This window comes from Gopherus evgoodei, chromosome 13 (assembly GCF_007399415.2).
Source record: "Gopherus evgoodei ecotype Sinaloan lineage chromosome 13, rGopEvg1_v1.p, whole genome shotgun sequence".
NCBI classification, from domain to species: Eukaryota; Metazoa; Chordata; order Testudines; family Testudinidae; genus Gopherus; species Gopherus evgoodei.
Window position 1 is genome coordinate 5,991,428 of NC_044334.1, and position 20,772 is coordinate 6,012,199.

At 46.1% G+C, this 20,772-nt stretch overlaps 1 protein-coding gene across 3 annotated transcripts in view; it reads right to left on the reverse strand.

The window, feature by feature from the left end:
* Positions 1-20,433, reverse strand: part of CUX2 (cut like homeobox 2) — a 225,559-nt gene extending 205,126 nt beyond the window's left edge. For all 3 annotated transcript variants that reach the window (XR_004002945.1, XM_030582565.1, XM_030582564.1), the window contains exon 1: positions 20,302-20,433. Coding sequence is in view for 2 of the 3 variants with exons in the window: in XM_030582565.1 (XP_030438425.1) it covers positions 20,302-20,364 (63 nt within the window). In the remaining variant the exon portion in view is untranslated. The remainder of the gene's footprint in view (positions 1-20,301) is intronic.
* Between the last annotated feature and the right edge of the window lie 339 nt (positions 20,434-20,772).

A 20,772-nucleotide genomic window follows, 5' to 3' on the forward strand; every position in this document is an offset into this window, starting at 1 on the left:
AAACAACTACTGATTTGTCTCCTCATCCGACCCGTTATGTAGGAAGCAATCGCTCCCTTTGCACTGCCAGGGGAAAAGAAAAATCTCCCATGATCACCAATTTAAAGAGAAGTAAGATCTTCCCCTTCACTTCCTCCTTGGTACCTAATAATCACACTTGTGTGAAGCTGTTACCGTACATAACGAAAAGGGAAAGCTTCCTTGGAGAGCCCAACAATCAGACAATTTTTAAGATCATGGAGCATTAAACCATTCCCAATAGGGTTTACTAATCAAACAGCCAAATCCTTCATAACCAACCAATCCCTACAGAGCAATTAAATCCTTCCCCTTTAAAACACTTGGCATACTGTCTGGGGACAAAAAGAAAAATTTGCAAAATTCATTTGATAAATTAACCAGGGAAAAGGAAGAAGTGAATCAAGCTTTGTTCTTCTCATTTTTTTTAATTATGGAATTCACAATGCCTGAATAATGTTTAATAAGAACTATGAAAATTCCTAACAGTATTACAACACAACACAAAAGAATTAACCTGGTTACCGTGAAAAATTGCATATTTAATTAAGAACAGAGAGTTCAAAACTATCCAGAGATTTCAAAAGTATTGTTGCCTAAGGGCCTAAATTACATGCTTGCAGTGCTGCTAACAGTGCTAGTACGCACAATCTTTACCCAAGTGCCCCCATTAAGTGACAATGGGCAGATGACATCAAATTCATTTCAAAAGCAACAGGAATTAAAGCATTCGCTTGGGTAGTTTGGGGAAAAGCGACTATCCTGCTGGTACAAATCAGACCCCTTGTTGACAAAAGCAATAATTAAAGAATAATGTTAATTAGCTGCTTTTATTTGGAAGAAAGTACAGTAGCAGGAGACTCTTAAGTACTGGAGTCAGGGCTGCAAAGCTCTGTGCAGCCTTCTCCTTGTGGAAAATTAAAAAGAGCAGCAGCCTTCCTCTGGATTTCCACAGGACGATTTGCTAATCAGGTATTTGCCTGAGCAATATTCATAGGCTAGATTACAATATCCACACTCAGGAAAAAACGGTGCAAGAGAGAGAGAGGCAGCAATTTTTGCAACATACTAAGCTTTATACCAGAAAAAACCAAATCCCCTCCTAGTCTAAGCTACGCGAGGGTCACGAAACTCGCAACGTGGGCCAACTGATGGGGTACAATCTAACGTCTGCCCATCCTTCGGCTTCTGCAGCATGAAAGCTGGGCTCTTGCAGAAATTAAGAGTCAACGAGGATTACTGCAGTGTAGCCCATTACCAGCCTGCTGCATGGCACATCCGGTAGCATTTCCATTCGGCTCAAGGGCAGGGAACCAGGGTACTGAGAACTCACGAACGTGGGGCTCAGCCTAACCATGGCGGTCTACTTACACTTGTCGTTTTTAATAGTTTATGCTGTACCAATACAGGCACTGAAGCGCTCACATCAGGCTGATGCCATCAGCCCAGGATGCATTCCACAGAACAATACAGCAAACAGCACTTCCCATCTCTAAAACCCATCACAAAACACTAACCAAGTGCCAGGTCAGCCCTGGGAGGTCAGTGGTGGTATTAATGGTCTCCCCTTTTTACAGGCAGGGAAGCCAAAAGCCTTCAGTGGGAATTACACCAGCGACGGGCAGACAAGCCCAAGGCTACACAGCAGGGATCGGTAAAACAGCACAGGCCTTCCCCTCTGGCAGCAATCAGGAAACTTTGCAGGGGGGAAATCAGCGAGAAAGCCCCTTCGAGCAGATCTAGGGGTGGAGCGTCAAGTGTGACAGGCACCTACCATACACATGGACTCCAAGCAGGGATTGGGGACAGCACTTAGTAGGGCGTCCCGAATCTTCCCCTACCCAGCAGCTAGGGGCTGGCCCACCCAGGTGTTGCCTCTGGAGCCTGCTGGGGCTTGACGCCGAGCTTTCACATCTACGCCCCAGTTAGTCGGCCAGCCAGCGAGTGCCTGGCAAACTTAGTCCAAGGCTGGAAACATCAGACTCAGGCTGGGAGAGATTAATGTCATTTCAAGCTCGGCAGCTCATTGCCTAGTGGGCAGCTTGCACGGACACAAACGACGTTCTGCCACTGGCCTGAACCCTGCGTGACAACACGAGGCATGGCACAGGGTGGGGAGGGGAGTTTGGACACTGAATATGGAGAGCGGAGAGCAGGCTTTTCCTAGCCATCTCCCAGGTGGGAGGGAGCTGCATACCCAGCTCCACCCATTTGTGGGCTCAGGTGGGGGGGGGAAAGGGGTACACGGCCCACAGCACATTGCAGTACATTGTGTCATCCCCCACAAGTACCAGCCAAGATGCTCCCTGCACCAGCAAGGACCTGGAAAGGGCAACACAAAGCCTGGAGTTTAGTCCAGAGGATCACAACACCACAAAGGACCCGCCAGGCAACCCACCCTCACACGTCATTTCCATTCATGTCTGAGATCACTGGACAATAACGTTCCTCTGTTTATGCCTTTTATAGCTCGCCGGGATTGTAAGGCCATGTTCACAATCCTTCCCCTGAGTGGACATATTAATCCTCTCAACAGCACTCTTTGGCTTACCTGGCCCATCACGCTGCCCCATCCGTCCTCTGATCTGTTATCAGCATACCCAGAACAACAGCTGATCCGCAGGGCCACCAAGACCTCATGCCATTCCCCCTTTCCCTCCAAATGTCTCAGTTTTGCAAAAGCATCCAGACTTCTCTTTATCCTCCACCAAATTAATAGCACCATGGAGGCAGCAAGATTTTTCCGTGTATCCTTCTGAACAGTACACTTACTCGGTCAGCCAAATAATCAGCTAGGTTTGATATTTCCTCCAGTCACTCAGAGCACTTAGGTCCAAGAGTGCAGCATGTGTTCAGAGCAGAGGAGGGAATTTTCCAGCCACTTTTGTCTTCCCAATCTTCTGTTAAAGTATCAGACAACGCAAAGGACACTGCCTGCGAGAGTGGCTCTCTCTGTAGTCTCCAATTCTTTCCTCAGCAGTTCTTTAGGAGCCAAGGCTCAGGGAGTGACCTCAGCGCCCTCCTTGCCAATCCACAAGCGGACCCTTCAGATAGCCCAGCTTATGGTATTCTCTGTCTTAAGTGTGTTTGAAACAAACCTTCGCTGGAAACCTCTGGGCCTAGACATCTCTCAAATGAAGGGAGTGGGGGAGGAACACTATCATGTTTTTATTTGTTAAAAGGTCTCAGCACTTTATTCTACTCTTTGCTCCACAGCAATCCAAACCTAAAGGTGAGGTCCTCAGAATGAATACAGAGGATCGAGGGAAGGCATTGTTCTGACCATAAAAACACAGGATCGGACAGACAAGGAACTGAGGCTGCTTCAAAAGCATCTCAGAAAGGAGGAAGACTCCATCTGCTCTACATATGGAGCACAGGACTCTACTAGACTCAGTGGTGCCATCATGCCAACCTCTCAGTTCCAGACTAGATGGTCTATTTAAGGAGGAATCAAAAAATTTTTTCTCTGCCCTCCACATTCTGTAGCTGCCACCACGCAAAAGGGCAAGCACCAGACAATGGAATCCCAGTACTTAACAGGGACGTGGGATACTCAGGACAACACAGTCGGTGTGGCAGAGGTTTAGAGAGGGTCTATCTAAACAAAGATGACCCCAGAAACTAGGGAAGTGGTATTAGTGGCTGGGAATTCAATACTTTAGTGTCATACTCTGAAGAGGATTGTTCCCTGGAGGGGAAAAGAGCCACCATCATGGTAGGTGCAGTCTAAAGACTCATGAGATCAGTAGAACCACAGTAGCTACCATGACTGTGTAGCCAGCACCCCTGGAGCTTGACCAGCTCTTCATGAACTACCTGCTCATCCCAGCTCTCTGATGAGGGCACCTCCTCTAAGCTAAAAGGACACGAAATAGACAAAGCCGCCATGGTCTCTATAAGGAGACGCCCAGGGGATTCCCGAATCTGCAGAGAGTTTAAAGCAGAAGTTCCAGTGGATATGGCGCTCCCTGCTTTGCCAAGGGAATGGGAATAAACTTAGAAATCAAAAAGGGATTGGATATTAATGTGGCTAACCAAATTAGCCATCGTTATCATAATTAACAACAAACATTTTGGGAGGGATATTAAACCTCAGGCCTTAGACAGTTTCCAACTATTAGGTGATCAGGATGAAACCTAATATAGGAGGCAGATTACCCCACATTTGACACCTTCCTCAGAGACAAGACACTGGACTAGAGGGGCTGCCATCTGATCTGGGCCGGTAACTCCTGTGTCGGTAACTTTCAGCTATCACTAGTAACCCCGCAGCACCAGCAGCCTAGAGTGCACTGACACTATTCCACATCTGTACGAGGGTCCGGGGTCTCAGAAAGGAGCAGGAGGGTTTAGATACCAGGTAGAATGTTCACTAGAGCCTTGGTGAGTTAGGAGCCGTAGGGCCATTGCCTTTTGCAGATAGTTTTCTCCAACTCCAGCTGGCAAGGGAGAACCTGAACTCAGAAATCCAAGCTGACTGATGCAGAAGCTACAGTAGCAGAAGTGCACAGGTAAGAATGCTAAAAATTATGTGCAGCACAATTGGATCCATTAGCGCTATTCAAATGAGAACAAAACAAATGACATCTTTCTACCACCCAACCGATTCCCACCAGCCATCATAAATGAAAACTGTACAACCCCAATAAACTCTCCAGGAATCAAAGCACGGCTCATTATCAAATCACTCTGCCGATGTGCTAGATCAGGGGTATAGGCAGACCCTGGGCCAAATCCAGACCACCAGATGCTTTTGAACGGACCCCAAAATCTTTTTATTTACGTATCACTTTTTTTTTATTATTATTATTATTATTATTTTCTCTGGACCTTGACAAAAAAAATTGACTACTCCATGCTAGACTGATTCTAAAACAACTAACACACAGCAATCAAACACAGCAAATGAGGAAACCTAACCTTCTGCAACACAAATGGGACTTCTCCCAGAGGCACTGAGCACATGTATCTCTGACAAACTTTATTCAGAGCTGCTGGTGCTCAGCACCACTCCTGAGCAGACCCTTGGTTGTCTCACTGGTTAGAGAGGAGAAGACTAGAAGTCGGGGGTCCTGGGCTCTATGCTAGTAAGACCCTGGACTCAAAGCCCAGCCCACTGGGTTCTTGGGTAGAGCCTGGTGTGGATACAAAATTTGTATCTAAATCCTGTCCACAATCCTCAAAAATGGTCCATGGATCTCCATAGCTATAAAGCGGACTTGCAAGGCTCTACCCTTGGGGAGCAGCCTTGGCTGTTGCACCACACGGACTCATCCAGTTACCCAGGAATTCACAAGCTTAGGAGAGCCAGCTTCAAGGGCTCCTTGACCTGCTTCCTGATTGCCCACCTGGTCTTGACCCTGGCTGATGACCGTACATAAACTTTCTGTTTCCTTTCTGACCATGGCTGAGCAACAAGCCATTGTCCACTAGCTGCTACTAGGCCCTGTCTTGCCTGACCCTATCTTGCTGCCTCACAGTACCTTCCCCTTGGATTGGATCTCCTGGGTACTGAAACTCTTGCAACAACTCTGACCACTGATCTGGGCTGTCCTTCAATCTGCATGTCCCCTGGGCAGCAAGTATACCCAGTTCCGCTACCATCCTGCTGTGTGGCAACGGGCAAGACACGTAACATAACTCACTAAAATCCTTTATGCTTCCGTCACGCCGCCTGTAAAATGAGAGCGGTAATAATTACCAAAAGACCCAAAGAAGAGCTCTGTGTGGCTTGAAAATTCTCCCTGTCACCAGCAGAAGTTGGTCCAATAAAAGATATTACCTCCTCCACCTTCTCTCTCTACCTCTCTGGAATTAAGTCACATGTGTGAAGTGCTTAGAGATCTTCGGCTGAAAGCAGCTATGTCAGCATGCTGTATGATTATCAATAAAGAATAAACGCACTGTGCAGCCAGGCCAGGCAGCAAGATGTTATTTAGCCAGCGCTGCTGCTCTCTCCAAATCTCCCAGATGAGTGGCTCTGCCTATGCTACATGTTACAAGACTCAGTGCCAGGTATCAGGTAATACTTTATTATGTTATCCTGATGGACGAAAACAAAGAAAGCCTGAGGTCCTAACTTCAGCAAGAGCATTACCCACAGGCAAGCAGGCCCCACTCAGAGCAGCTGACGCACGACACAGCTCCCACTAGAGTAATATTTACACCAGGTTCAAATTGGCTATTTACTTTTTTAGAAATCTGTGTTGCAGAACCAGCTCGCACGCACACGCAGACCAATTAATATTCAAACAGCCCTACGTTAGCTGAGAGTCACTTAAACTGCAGCAAAATAAATACTCAAGGGCCCTGGTTCAGCTTCCGAGAAAACGTTACACCAAATCAGTCAAAAAAATAATGACACAGTGAGGCGACATTCAAAAGCACTGAGACCATTTTGGAATAAAATATATATATATATACACGTGTGTGTGTGTGTGTGCGCGCACACACACAATCTAGCATCTAAACTTAGAACAAATGACCTCTTCTTGTTGTGCAACATACACAGCCAGCAGAAAAGCGCCAGCCGATGGAATTCTGCAAAAAGGCTCTTTGTTGCCTCTGCCAAAATAAATAATATTAATGCTCAGCTAAAGCAACAGCAATCCATTACACACAGTCCTTTCAACTGGCTTCTTTTCTCTTATATTATCATATGCTGCTGCTATGAAATGTACCTGGATGAGTACAAAACTGATTTAATCATTAGCCCCTCTCTCTAACCAAACAACCAGAGCAATTCCTGAACTGCCATAGGAATCTGCCATTTAGTCTTCCTGGGATAACAGAGGTGAAATTCACACAGGATAGAAAATCCCAAGAGGGGTGTGAAGGTGTGTATGCGCACAAATAGAGTCTACATGCATGCCCCACTGTCCTCTCCTGGATGGAATCAGAAATACTCATCCATGTGTCATAGATCCTATACTGCTAACAGTTTACAGAGAGACTCATTTAGTTTAAGAAGCAGGGGCCTGCTCTTTTGTACCAGGAGACTCCAAGTTCTGGTCCTGTGGATGCACAAAGTCCCACTTGACATGGATTGTAGCCTAAGGACAACTGTGTATTCCCCCCAGTGGGCACTGGTTTGTTACAATACTTGGCGCTTCCATCCTTGAAGTACTGTACAAACACTGGGCCCAATCTTGCATCCTTACTCACTCAGAATAGCCACTGGATGCAGAGTGTTTTGGGTGGGCGAGGGACATGGGATTGGGCCCAGTAACTCTGAATGCAATGGGCCCCAAATACAGTACAGCTTTATAACAGAAGGCAACTTGCAAAGCTGGGCAGTGGGACACGGTATCATGAATACCAGAAAATACCAGGAAGGGAAACAAGTAGTAGCAAGTTTGACGCAGATTTCAGTCTGTTCGCTCTCTTTCGCCACAGAAATACCCACAGGAATTATGGGTTGTTATTGCAGATTATTCCCTGAACACAGGCCAGGGGCTGCAGACACAAGCATCACTTCCAGCACTTGTATACAACCAGTCAGGATAAAAGGGCTGCACTCTCTCTAAGTCCCCGTTAATTAACAAGCACTGCAGTACATAATGAACACTTCGGCTTTCTAGTCTAGCTAAACCTTTGGTTAGATTCCTCTGATAACCCCCAGCCCTCTGATGGCTGACATCTTTCTGGCTTCAGGGGCCAAATTTTCACAGTACAGTATACTAGTGCTCTGTGCAAAGGTGCCTGCACAACCCATTTACACACACGATTACTGAAAATGCACGTGTAAGTCAGGCATCTGTGTGCACCAGTAGCCGTTTACTATGGAACCTCAGAAGGCAGGTACATGCAAACACCTGACCTGAGCACACAATCACTGCAATTGCATGTGCAAATTATGTGCTAAATTGCACATGTATTTTGGTGTTCTGAATCTGCCTTTAGGGGGCCATTTTCTACGTGGGACATGGAAATCAGAACAGGCTGCACTGAACACACTCCGTGCTGTGGGAGACAACGTCCCTCATTTTTCCGCCACTCTGAGTGTACTTGTTAAGTGTGCAATGGCACCCTCTCTACGTGCACAATCTCCATCAAAACTAGAAGGCCACTGCACTGGCCATTCCTGAGAACACAAGAGCGAATAATCATCAAAGCCAGCGTCCAAGTGAGACGTTGAACAAGCTTTACCCCTGCTCTGAATCCTGCAAACACGATTTCTACTCCGACTGCCGTTCCCCCAAATCATCCCGACAACTGACTCATGGGTAACAGCTCTGCCACCGACTCCTCTGGGCAGAAGGCTTTGTACTGAGCGGTGTCAGTCAGGTAAATACACACAATGCTGACAGAGGTGTTCACTAGGGGCGAATCCCTTGCACAAACACCCACCCCATGCCCAGTCCAGAGGAGCCTGTGCAAGGACCTGGCCCCCACTAATACCCCACTTAAACCCTGCTCTGGGGATTTACATGTGGCTCAGCTGGTGCCCGTCTGTCTGCCCAGGGGAGAAATGTCACCCCATGTGACTCCAGATAAACTCAGTGAGCTGGATTCTGCCCTCGGTTACCCCCATTCAACCCCAATGACTGTCACGAAGAGCAGGATGTGTCTCAATGGCAGCTTACCTCTCTGGGGAAACTTGTGTAACAAGCATCAGCTCCTTTGAAGCCTGGCCTGTCTATTGCTGCTCAGAAACAGAAAAACCTCCCCAGCCTTGGGATTTTAAAGGGTCTGATTCTCCCCCTGCTGAAATCAGTGGGAATTTTATCACTGCAAGGCATCTTGCTCTCTCTTAAACCTCAGCAAAACGTTGAGCTTGGAAACAGAAAGAAATAAGGGCCAAATATGTGAGCACAGGACTGGGTGCCAGGAGTCCTGGGTTCTAATGCCGGAACGAACACCAACCATCTCTGTGGCCTTTGGAAAGTCATCTCAGCTTCCACATCTGCAAAACAGATATAATGCTATAGGGCTGATGGGAAGATTCATTAATTAGCTAAGGCTTGTAATATGCTTTGAAGATGAAAAGAGCTACATATTGTTTGTCTTAGGAATCTTCCCCCACCCAAAAAATAGCATATTAGAACAGAGCAACACTCCCACATTAAACCTACTAAATAAAACAAGATCTTTTCTGCTTTTCCCTCACTCTGTAACAAACAAAAATGCATCTAAAGCAGCATAAAAAAGTGTAATCACCAAAAAATGTGGTAATAAAAATCAGAAAGAGATGCTCATGTAATATACATAGGAAAGTGTTACAAAAAGGGGAACACTTTTTAATAAGGTCTACAAGTATGTATTCTTCCTCCATCAGCCTCAAGATTTATTGACCCAAGAAGCCATATTGACTGAATAAATCTTGATAATGACCTCAGCAAAAGTCAATACCTGCTTATTATCTCCCAAGTTGGGGAATTACATCTTTCTATAATAGGTGCCAGAAGGTACCAAATGTTCTGAGAATATTCATAGAGCCTTTTTGGATGGAATGAATGTCCTCGAGGTTCATTTTCCAATTTGAGAGGGACTCTTCCTATGCTCTATATAAAGAAACCATGCTGCAGATCCATTTTCTATCTCAAGGTACAAGAAAAAAAAAACATCTGTATTTGCACATACTGTAGCTTTCGAACCCTAAATTAATTTAAACCAGATCTCTGCTCTAGGAGCAGGATTCTTCAGGTCCTGAACCCCTCAGTCCCTGCAAAGGTGCCTGCATTTTCATTCGTAACATTGTATCAGTTATTCTTGTGAACATTCACTGAAATCCAGGCAGGGGACTACGCACAACATGAGACACATGGAAAGCTAGTCACTTTATTTCTAAGAGACAGAAATAGGAGGGGGTTGCTACTGATCTAATAATTCGATCTCACCACTCATTCTCTCTTCCTGTCTGCTGAACAACACCCTCAGTATATCTACATTGAAGTTAAAGACTCATGGCTAGCCCGTGTCAGATGACTGAGGCTTGAGTTGTGGGGCTGTAAAACTGTGGTGTAGATGGTCAGGCTCAAGTCAGCTGACATGGGCCAGCCATGGGGGTTTAATGGCAGTGTAGACATACCCGAAATGCAGAGTAACTGACTTGCTGAACCAAAGCCAGCCCCAGAAAAGGACACAGAGCACTACACTTCTGTGAAAATTCCTCCAGCCCTCCGTAGATAGCACCAAGTGAAGCCTCTGGTGGAAGAAACTGATGAAGTGGGTTTTAGCCCATGAAAGCTTATGCCCAGATAAATGTGTTAGTCTCTAAGGTGCCGCAAGGACGCCTCGTTGTTTTGACTGGTACAGATGTGTGTCACTACCTGTTTGCTAAAGAGAGTCAACACCATATCAAATCTAGTTTTATCTCTGCAGTCTTGTCTATGGAAGAGACACTGCGCAAAGCAATCTAAATGTTAGGTTTTGTTTAAAACCCCAATATTTACAATAACCAAACCTAATGAAAATGTTGTCAAGGATGTTTTTTATTTAATTCCAGTGAAAACTTTTTTTCAATTTCTTGTCATTGTTTGTAGTGCAACTAGCATAGTATGATGCGAGGCATAAGCACCTGAAAGACTAAAAACTGATGTGCCAAACTGACTAGTGTATTTTAACTAGCCATGTGGAGAAAAATGCAAAAAACCTATTTGATTTTTAAAATCCACAGAGACAAGCTAGGAATTTTGATTTCTTACATTACGATTTTGAGCCTGACAGTTAACTACGTTCAGTGGAGAAAACATTAGATCAGGGATCAGAATACACATCTTCCTGCATTTTTAGTTGAAGCCTCTGCAGACTATAAGAAAAAAACAAATGAAGAGAGTAGCTACTGCGCCAACATATGGAGGGAGACTAATAGCTAGCTGTGACAGCTCCATAGAGGTTATCTGGTTAAGCACGTGCCTCCTGAAGGGAACTCAGTTTGGAGTGTACCGTCTGTTAAATCCGTTCATAACTACTCATTCAGATCACCAAACAATTAACATTCCACTCCATATGCGACTGAAGAACTCCAGAGCCCTCTTCCAAATCCACCTTCTCCAGGTGCAAACGGATGCTTGACTTTCTGCCTCGTTCAACACAACTTTCCTACCATTCTGGCAGTTACAAGGAGTTTGACGCAAACACAGCAGCACTATCGTCAGCATGGCTCTATCGCGGGCTTCTTTTCTTGCTTAGAGATCCCAACTCCACCGGCAGGTGCAGTGCTACGTGCATGAGCCCCTTCCATCGCTCACCGTTTGCTGGCTGACATTAAGGTCAGGGAAAACAAGCCTCCATGGGTGACTGGCTGTCTCACCCCATGGAAATCCTGACGTGCTGCACCTATGCTGGGCCTGGTGGTGGCGAGATGACCTGCTTGGTCTCATGCAAAGGGTCCCTTCAGTGATTTACCCAACAGCAAGAACGCGAGAGAGGCCAGACGCTGGTCTCAGTTACAGTGGCGTTACCCCAGATTGACAGGGCTGGCGCAGAGCAATCTCTCCATGGTTACACCAGTGCTGCTGAGACCAGGGAACAGCCCAGGGACATCTAACAAAAACAGCCGACTCCAGGCAAATTCTCCTCTTGCTCCTCTGAGCCACGTGCGGCGAGTGGAGCAGCAGTAGCTGAGAGGAACGTTCCCAAGTCATTCTGCCTATGCCAGGCCAGGTTAATCCTGGGGGCCTAGTGCTCCACAGCTCTCCTGATTGCTGCTCCACAAACGAGCAGCACGCAACATCCTCCACCTCCAGACAGCAGCTGGGCAGGGCAGAGCATCAGCTGACCATGCTCCTCAGGACTGGACTGCCGGGTTCCACCAGACATGAGAGCTGGGCCTGAGTGCTCAGGGGAATGCTAGGGCTTCCCTCCCTCCCCATCTAGCAGAATGCTAAAGCACATGCCTAGTGTTAAGCACGTGAGTAGCCCCACTCAAGTCAATGGGAGCAGGATGCGTGTTTTAAAGTTACGCTGGTATTTCACCGTTATGGTAGATCAGGGCAGATGTGGTGAGTGCTCCCGAAGGAGAGGATCTCCTGGCACTATCACCCCCACACTAATGCCCTATATTAGCCTCTCCGCACATCCCCCACTCTTTTCATTGCAGCTGCCACCGAGGGGTGCCATTTATGGACAATCTGAATGCTCTGCTATCAATCTGAAATGCGCCTCTGCAAACACCAACTCACTAGATAATAGGCCAGGAAATACCTAAGAGTCACAGCGTCAATAACATCCACTGTCGGCCCATGGGAATCTGATTATATTTTCATTTATGTCCCCTATTTGCCTCTTGGTCACATTTTTCGCAAGGCCGTAGAGAGAATCCACTAAACTGGATCGGGAGGCCATCCAATTCATCTCTAATGGGCTGCAGCATGCACACAATTAATTAATGGATTTATTAATTAGGTAAGAAGTCACTCTTCAGGCTGGAATTGGGGTCACCAGTTTCTAAAGTGAGAGCTGCTGAGCTAAAGATAAACTCTAATTTTCTGCAGCTCTGCCAGCCTTGTCTGCCAGAGTCTCAATTATTCAACCACAAAAAACATTACACTTTGGTAACTTTCAGAGCCTGACTTTCTCCGGCAATGCAAAGAAATTCAGAATTAAGAGGAAGAAATTGGGACCATCAGCCCATCCAATTGCTACCACCACCAGCCCCCCACTGTTTTTTCTTAATTGAAAATAAGGATCCCTAGACCTGCTGCCACAATGGCAAAACTCCCATGGACTTCAATGGCAGGAGGATCAAGCCAATAATTACAGGTACCAGAATCGTTATTCTTAACCATTTGCATTTAGGGCCATAGGTGTGCATGGTTCTGCACACAGCGGTAATGAGCAGACCTTGCCCTGAGGAACTTACAAATCCTGGACCAGACCCTACGCTCAGATCTCCCCAGATGGGCCCCGACACACCCAGAGACATAGCTGCTGAATCAGAGCCTAAATAAGAAACAACAAGGCAATGCAGGCGGAAAGGATGCTGGGCATGAGCTGAGTGAAGTAAGTTATAAAGAAGAAGGTATCGGGTTGTGTCTCCCATTTTTTAAAACTCAGTTTCAATCAGACTTCCTCAGCCTAGCGGGCCAGGGCCAGCCCTTTCTGACAGGGTGACTTTCTTTTCTCTTTTTTAAGTAAACCATCAGCTTCAAATCGTATGTTCTGTCTGCTCAGATGCAAGAGGAGATGCAGGAGCCACCAGCAAGCATGCCGCACATTACCTACAGAATTAGCTCTGGCTCCTGTAAATGCTGATGCGGGTGAGCAGTTTTACTCAGAAGAGTAACCCATGGATCTCAACTTGGCTGCTCCTGGATGGGAAGTTCCTTGCAGGTGTAAGTGTTTGCACAATCAAGGCCCAGAAGACAAACTATAGTACGGTCAAGGAAGAACAAAGTGCCTCCCTGTTACCCCGTACTGCCCTGACCTGAGTGTTGTATCTAGCTCCTGTCTCATCTTACCCTTAGCCTGCGAGCTCTCTGGAGCAGGGGTGTGTGTGTGTGTGTGTGTGTGAGAGAGAGAGAGAGACTGGGGTACGACAGCCATCACCCTGCCATGCATTCCACTAAACAATACACTGTACTTTAATAGGAGTTTAATGACTTCAAGTCAGCAAGAGAAGGCTACTAAAACTCATAACAACTCTCCATAGCGCTCCATAATCTACCCTCTTCTACATGACAGCAACCAAGGAAGTCACACAGCTGGGGAAATGAACTTTTCCAATGTTGTAAAAGATCCATTTTTTTGGAAACTAAAATATTTTCACCCATTTTATTTCCCCTTCCCCTTTTAAACACACACACACACACACACACACACACACACACACACACACACACACACACACACACTAAACTGTTATTTACAAACCTGGCACTCACTGCTGGCCTCTCAGTGCTGCACAGCAACGAAAATCATACGGGACAGACGCACATTGCCCTCAATATGCAATCAGAGTAGAAGAGCCCACTATGAAACCACCCGATGCCCTGGACTCCCCTGGCTACAGCAGCAATAATGTGTAAACACTCAACTAGAAAGATGGCCTGACACCATGTCCTGGAGGTCACCAAACCCAGGCTCCAAGAAAGGGAGAGTGTTCCCCAGTTATATCCAATACCAGACCAAGCAGGGCCTGCTTGACATACCCATTACCACTGCACCTTGGTATCACAACAGGGTCCCAGATCAGAATACAGCATTATAGAGAGTATGTGAGTGTGTGTGTCCTGGCTACAGCTAGACACAAGGAGGCAAAGTAGGGATGGATGCCCAGCCCCAGCCTTAGCTGAACATCCCAGCTTCTGTGGTTTGAAGCCAGCTTGAACATTCAAGTAATGGTTTATTTAGAGAAAACAGTGGTTCAACTTCATCCCTGGTGTTATTCCATCAAAGCCATGGAACTACACCCAGGATGAATCTAGCCTGTTAACGTTAACTGCTCCCTTAATTGGTGCTGTTGTAGTTAATTGTGTAAATGGCAGCCATACCGCCTAGCTCCAGAGGTGCAGGTAAGGAAAGTTGGGTCATAATGCACAGAGACTCACACTGCACAGAGCCAGGCCCCATGGAGGCTACGCTGAAACCCTGATGGAAACAGCTGATGGAAGCAGTTACTGGGCATGTGCAGAAATAGAAATGCACTTTGCAAATGACTCTCCTGTGGGGGAGAGGGGGAGAAATGTAGCAACTTTACAAGCTAACAGGATTGTTTTCAATTTTCCATTAGGAGACCCTGCCTCCCCTTCACCCACCAAAAAGATGAATGAATGATGCTGGCTTAACAATCCTGAAGACTCACGATCCCTTTCTGTCTGACTTCAGTGGGTCAGGATAGAACCCTTCATTCCCCAGGACACTGGCAGCATGCATAGCAGTAGTGCCAGCTTCCCTTATACTGTCTATCCTGACCCAGAAGAATCAGAATCACCTCCAGGGATATGATGATAATTCAGACTCCGGAACCCATTGAATCCTTGGCCTCACTGAGGTGGCCAATCAGTAGACTTGGAAGGATTATTTTTATCGGTGAAAGTCAATAAATGTTGATTTCACCATACACACACAAACTGGTGAAAAAAATATTTCCACAGATGTTAATCAAAATGCACAGACAGGCAAAGTAAGAAAAATCGTGCTTGAGAACTTGCCGGAGTTTGATCTAAGACTCAGATTTTGACATGTGATGCTGACAGCTTGTGTTTTAATGGTTATAAATCTTTAACTTTTGAATCTCAACATCCACTGTCACTAAATAATTATGGCCTGACTCCCTTACAATTTCCCATAACTGTGAACATTTAAATCGATAATAGAAAAAAATGCTTACAAAGAAATTTCAATATTACCTGTTGAAATTGTTAAAAAAACCATTAAAATCTAATTCTGCCAAGCCTCCCGATAAGGGTGCTGGCTGTGGTCACATTAGAAACTAGCCACTTGCAATCCCCTTGTTTACAAAAACATGAAGCTTTTTTGGGGTTACTGAAGCTTCAACACATCTCAAACAATATACATTAGATTCACAACCCCATCTCAAAAGGAGTCAAAGAGTTCCAAGGCCGTGCTCATGAACACTGTGGGCCAGATCCTCAGCTGGTGTTAAATCAGCATAGCTCTAACGTCAGTGGAACTCTATGACTTTACACCCGCTGAGGATCCAACCTCGCGTGTCACCTATAACCAGACCTTTGTTAGTCCAGAGCTCAGAAACTCTGGAAACTAAGTGAAATGAATAATGGAAACAGGGAGACAAAAGTAGTGGTGTTAACAGTCCTCTGACAATACTCTGCTTCTGTTTCCTAATGCATTTGTCCACCACAAAGCTGAGTGCCTCAGAGACTGTTTTGAGTGGATAGGAAGTTTAACCTGAACTGTACTTTCAATATAAAAGAACCGGTTGGCAGATCTCAGTCTGGTTCCTAGTGAATGAGTGACCACATTTACCAAAACCACCATTCCACAGGCAGCATTGCAAGTGCAAATCACAGACTGACTGAAGACCAAACACCCTTCTGGCCCCAACAGCTGGTCCATTGATAACAGGGTTAAGACACATGGGCAGGGCAGCATGCCCTGTGTTGTATCTCTTCCACAGAGAACTCAAGAACCTGAATTTCCAGAGCTGTTGAACTGGTGCCTTCTACCTTGTCCAAGGTCATGAAAAAACCTGGACATTTTTTTTTTCCCTTCCAAGTGACAGTTTGATCAAGATCCTAAATACAAGAAGACAACAGTGCTACAAACCCACACATCAAAGGAGACATTTTTATGCTGCTCCAATGGAATTTTATTTTGAATCTTTTAAAGGAAGCAAGTCCTGCACAGCTCTATTCTGTGCATCATACCTCAGAGGGTAGTAATATAATAATGGCCTGACTATATAAACAACTAGCACTGTTTGGGCCAACAGCTTCCCCAAACAAATCCTTACGGAATCAGATATGGTCCCAAACACCTGCAAACACAAACAGCTAGTGTTAAGCTCCATCATTCAGACAGCATCTACAGACGTCAATGGAGTAAGGGATAAATCCATCCCTGGTTTAACTCCATTGAAGTCAATATAGACACAGCTGGGATGAATTTGGCCCTGTCTGTCTATTGCATTTAATATGCATGTACCTGTGAGTCTGATACACAGCAGGAATTGATTCACACTATGGCTTAGGGCTCTTGGCAAAGCAATCAGTTATGCTGCACTTTCTAAGAAGCTGATCATGAAATAGTAAGTTGGATGATCCAATAACTTCTCAGTCTTACTGTAAATTTGGAAAGTCCTAATGATATGCAGAGCCCAGAGCATTTGGCGAGGTTAAATCCTCCCAAGAAGAGCTCCGGAGGTGGCTCCTGCAAGGCCCTGGGCGTACCCACCGAGGTAATAACTAGGTTATTCCACCTATGACTGCTCCACAGCACTGCAGGGAAGTTTATTAGGCCAAGTTTCAGAAGTTAAGCTTCAGCCCACGGGACTGCTAGCTTATTTACCACTGTCATCTATATAAAGAAGAATTTTGACACATTGTTAAATGATAGCACATTTAGATAAGTCAAGCTGTCATATCATTTAATGGATGTCTAAACTCCCTCTGTAGCTGATATGTAAAATTTATGCACTTCAGAATATCATAAGGTTATAATATTTTAATCACATCCACATTTTTTCTAAACTTTGAACAGTGAAAACATTCCATTAAGCACAACGCATTCAGAAGATTCTTGGCACTCGGTGAATGGCAAAACAGACTGAACTAACTAGATGCCACACATTATCTTACCACTTACGTTTCTGCGGAACGCTCCATGATGCCAACAGCCTCAAGCCCTGGTTCGCACAGACACGCAAAAATGCCTGCCCTACTGAAACTAAATGCACAATATCCGGTTTGATTAACTCGCTCACACTGTGTAACCAGGGCAATAGTAGCTATATATCTCCCAGTTTGGAGCCGTCTTTAATATACAAAATCAGTAGCTCACAATGCTTCCCATGTCTGCCTTTTTAAATGTAGAATGGGCTACATATAGGATGCAGACAGCATATAATCCATACACTGGTATACCGAACATAATAAAACAGAGCAAATTAAAACCAGACAAATCATAAAGGTATGAATCCTGTTATGACTATTATACACAAGAAAGCTGTAAAAAAATACAGCATTAGTAATGTACACTATAAAACAATCTCATAACCAAATGAAATATGCCTGGCATTATCTTTGATAGAATTTTATCTTTTCTCATTTCTGAGCCTACTTGCTGTCAAAAGGCTCAGTGCCATTTTGATCAACGTGCTATAGAGTATCCCATTTTCTGCATGTTTTACATACGTCCACCGTTTGTCAAGGTTGTCCAAACTTTGCTATTGCACGGGCGTTCCAGGCAAACAGGCCTGTGTATACAAATTTTTAAAAATGCATTTAGGGGAAATAATAAATGGATTGTTTCAATTTTATTTAATAGAGGGCATTAGGCCAAGCTGGCACAAGGTCACCTTTCCCACCACCATCTGAGGGGAGGTGCCAGAAGTGCTGCCTGGACAGAAGACAGCAAGTACTCTCTCTACAGTCCAGCACCCAGACCCAGCTACCCATTCATTCAGAACATCTGAGAATTAAAGCTATATACGTCTTTCCAAGGAAGCACAATCAAACTGAAGAGTCAAACTAGATCTTCCAAAATCCGCCCCCTCTCAAGCTCAAAAAAGTTTATTTTTTTCTTTCATACCAAAAAAACTAGTTGTAAATATTTCTTTAAAATACAGGTTTGTGCAAAAGTTATCAGCAAAATGTATTAAGAAATCCTTTGTATCCCATGTGCTTAGCATGCTAATCCCCTTCAAACCAAAATGCCATAAATGAACAGTCATGGAAAGCTGACTGGCTGTAGTACCTGTATTACTTTGAGGGTTGGGTATCACAGATGTACTAAGTAATCTGCTTAAAAGCCAAAATGTATTAAATGTTGGAACTGTTGATACATTATTGAAGTGCCATAAATCGTATTTAAATTTGTTTACTCCCCTACAAAACATGCCGCATTTTAAAGTCTGTAATATCCTGCAGGGATAAACCTATTTAATATCCATGTAAATGAGCATCTCTCCTTTTGTAGGAGTTCCAGTTTAGACTTCATCTCATTATGTGCCACATACAGAAAGCTATATAATGACAAAATGTAAACATCTATTTTTTTCAGGTCAACTGTCCTCTTGTAAATGTTAAAGGGCTTATCGTTAATTTCACAGACCAATGGCACTACAGCTGTATACAGTATTCTGTGACCTAAACAGAACCACAAAGGATCTCTTTCCTAATGCAAGATAGGTGTATCCATCACAAGTCTAAAACACTGACAATCAGATCTATATGCCCCTTGAGTAAGGTTAGAAGATTGAATATTAGTTGGCTAATGAAAATTTTGTTAACTGACATTCAGGGATGAATGAACCCAAACACCACTGCTGTAAATCTGCACACTAAATTCTCAAGACCTGAATAACAATAGGACCACAGAAGGGCTTCAGCCAGCCCTGAGCAGATCTGATTCTGCTTCTGCTTTCTCCCATATCTGTTTGCCATGCTCTTGTCATTCCTTATGTTACAGAACATCAATCATAAATAAAGAGTCTATGCCCTTAGAGTGCCCAGGTCTGATTCACAAACATTAGCAGGGAATACAATTACAATTGCCTTAACACCAAATACAATACAACCAACCTAGACCAGGGGGAGGGGAAGCAGCTTTTGATTTGTAAGACATTTCCTTTTTTTTGTTGCTGCAGCGTTTTGAAAGGCAGAAAATACAGGTGACAGTTTGGTTTGTTTCTTTGCTACATGCTCATGGCCAGAAAACCTCTGAAAAAATGCAAGTCACTTGCAGCTTATATTTTAAAAGCACCTTGCCTTGCTTTTGAATTCATTTGATGTGAACGACCGTTGTTGGGGCTCAGGAATGGTAACACTTGCCTGAATGTAAGAAACTTACCAAGATTTGCATATAGGGGAAAAGCAGCCCTTTTATCTTCAGCCTGATTATCTTTTATCTTAAGCTAATGTCATGGCAAACAAGTCAAGATACTATAATAGGTCTGTTATCTGCATCATTTCCCCTCAACTTCTGCCGGCTGTGATTGCTGCTTCAAAGATTTAAACATTTATCGAGTATTCAGTGCAGCAGCAAAGACAAAACAGTTGCTTCCTAAGCCATGTATGAAGTTAATACCTAAAATGTACCCCCCAAAACAGTACAGATAATACATACAACACCCTCCATAGACCTGATCAAGGGCCACCCCCGGGCAGCCAAGCCGAGCTCTCCCTTCTCCCCAGCGCCGAGGGAGAGGAGAAAATGGAAATCACCCCCCCTGAAAAGTTGAACATCTGCATTTGCTGAATTCACCTGCCTGGCAATTAGCTCGGATCCGAGGCAATTCAAGTCCTAAGGCAGCAGGGGAAAACTTCCAGCCCGGCACGGGGAGGCGAAGCCGGCTCCGGCGGGGCTGGGGGAGAAAGTCTGGGCAGGCAGGTGCCCCCTTTGCACAGCCCCGGCCCGGTCTCCTCCCCTCGGCCCGGGCGGGGGTCACCGCCCGGGCCGGGCCATGCGCCGGGCAGCCCGGAGAAGTTGCGCGCCCCGAACAAAGAGCAGCGGCGGGGGCTCAATTCCCGGTACCGATCGATGCGGGCAGCCCCCGCGGCGGCGCCCCGAAACGCCCGGGCCCCCCGGGGCAGGAGGGGGGACGGGGGGGCTCTCCCGGGCGCGCCCCGCGGCTCCCCCGCGCCGCGCCGCCCCGCCCGGCCCGGCCCGGCCCGGCCCGGCGCTCCGGCCACTCACCTGCAGCCGGCGCAGCTCCGATCGCTTCCAATATTGGAACATCGATCCCACCTCGGCGGCCATCTTGGGGGCAATCGGAGAGCGGCGGGCAGAGTTTGGTGGGTTTTTGCTCCCGCCGTGGCTGGACCCAATATCCGGGCTGGACTCTGCCCCCGCCCCGGCCGAGACCCCCCTCTCCCCGGCCGCACTGCTGCCTCCGCGGCCGGGGCTGCCCTGCACACACCCCCTCTCCCTCCCTCCGCCGCCGCCTCTGCCAGCGAACAAGCGACGGGAGCGAGGAGCCGAGCGGAGCGCGGCGGGGACGGGGACGGGGACTGGGGGAGGCGGCGGGCGGGCGAGGCGGCTTCCCACGGAGCGAGCGCTGCCCGCCTTCGCCCCCCACCCCCTGCCCCCCAAGTCCGGGCGCCAGGCGCAGCGGGGCTGCACTTGACTTTGGCCTCGCCCCCGCCCCCCAAACTTATCGATACTGAC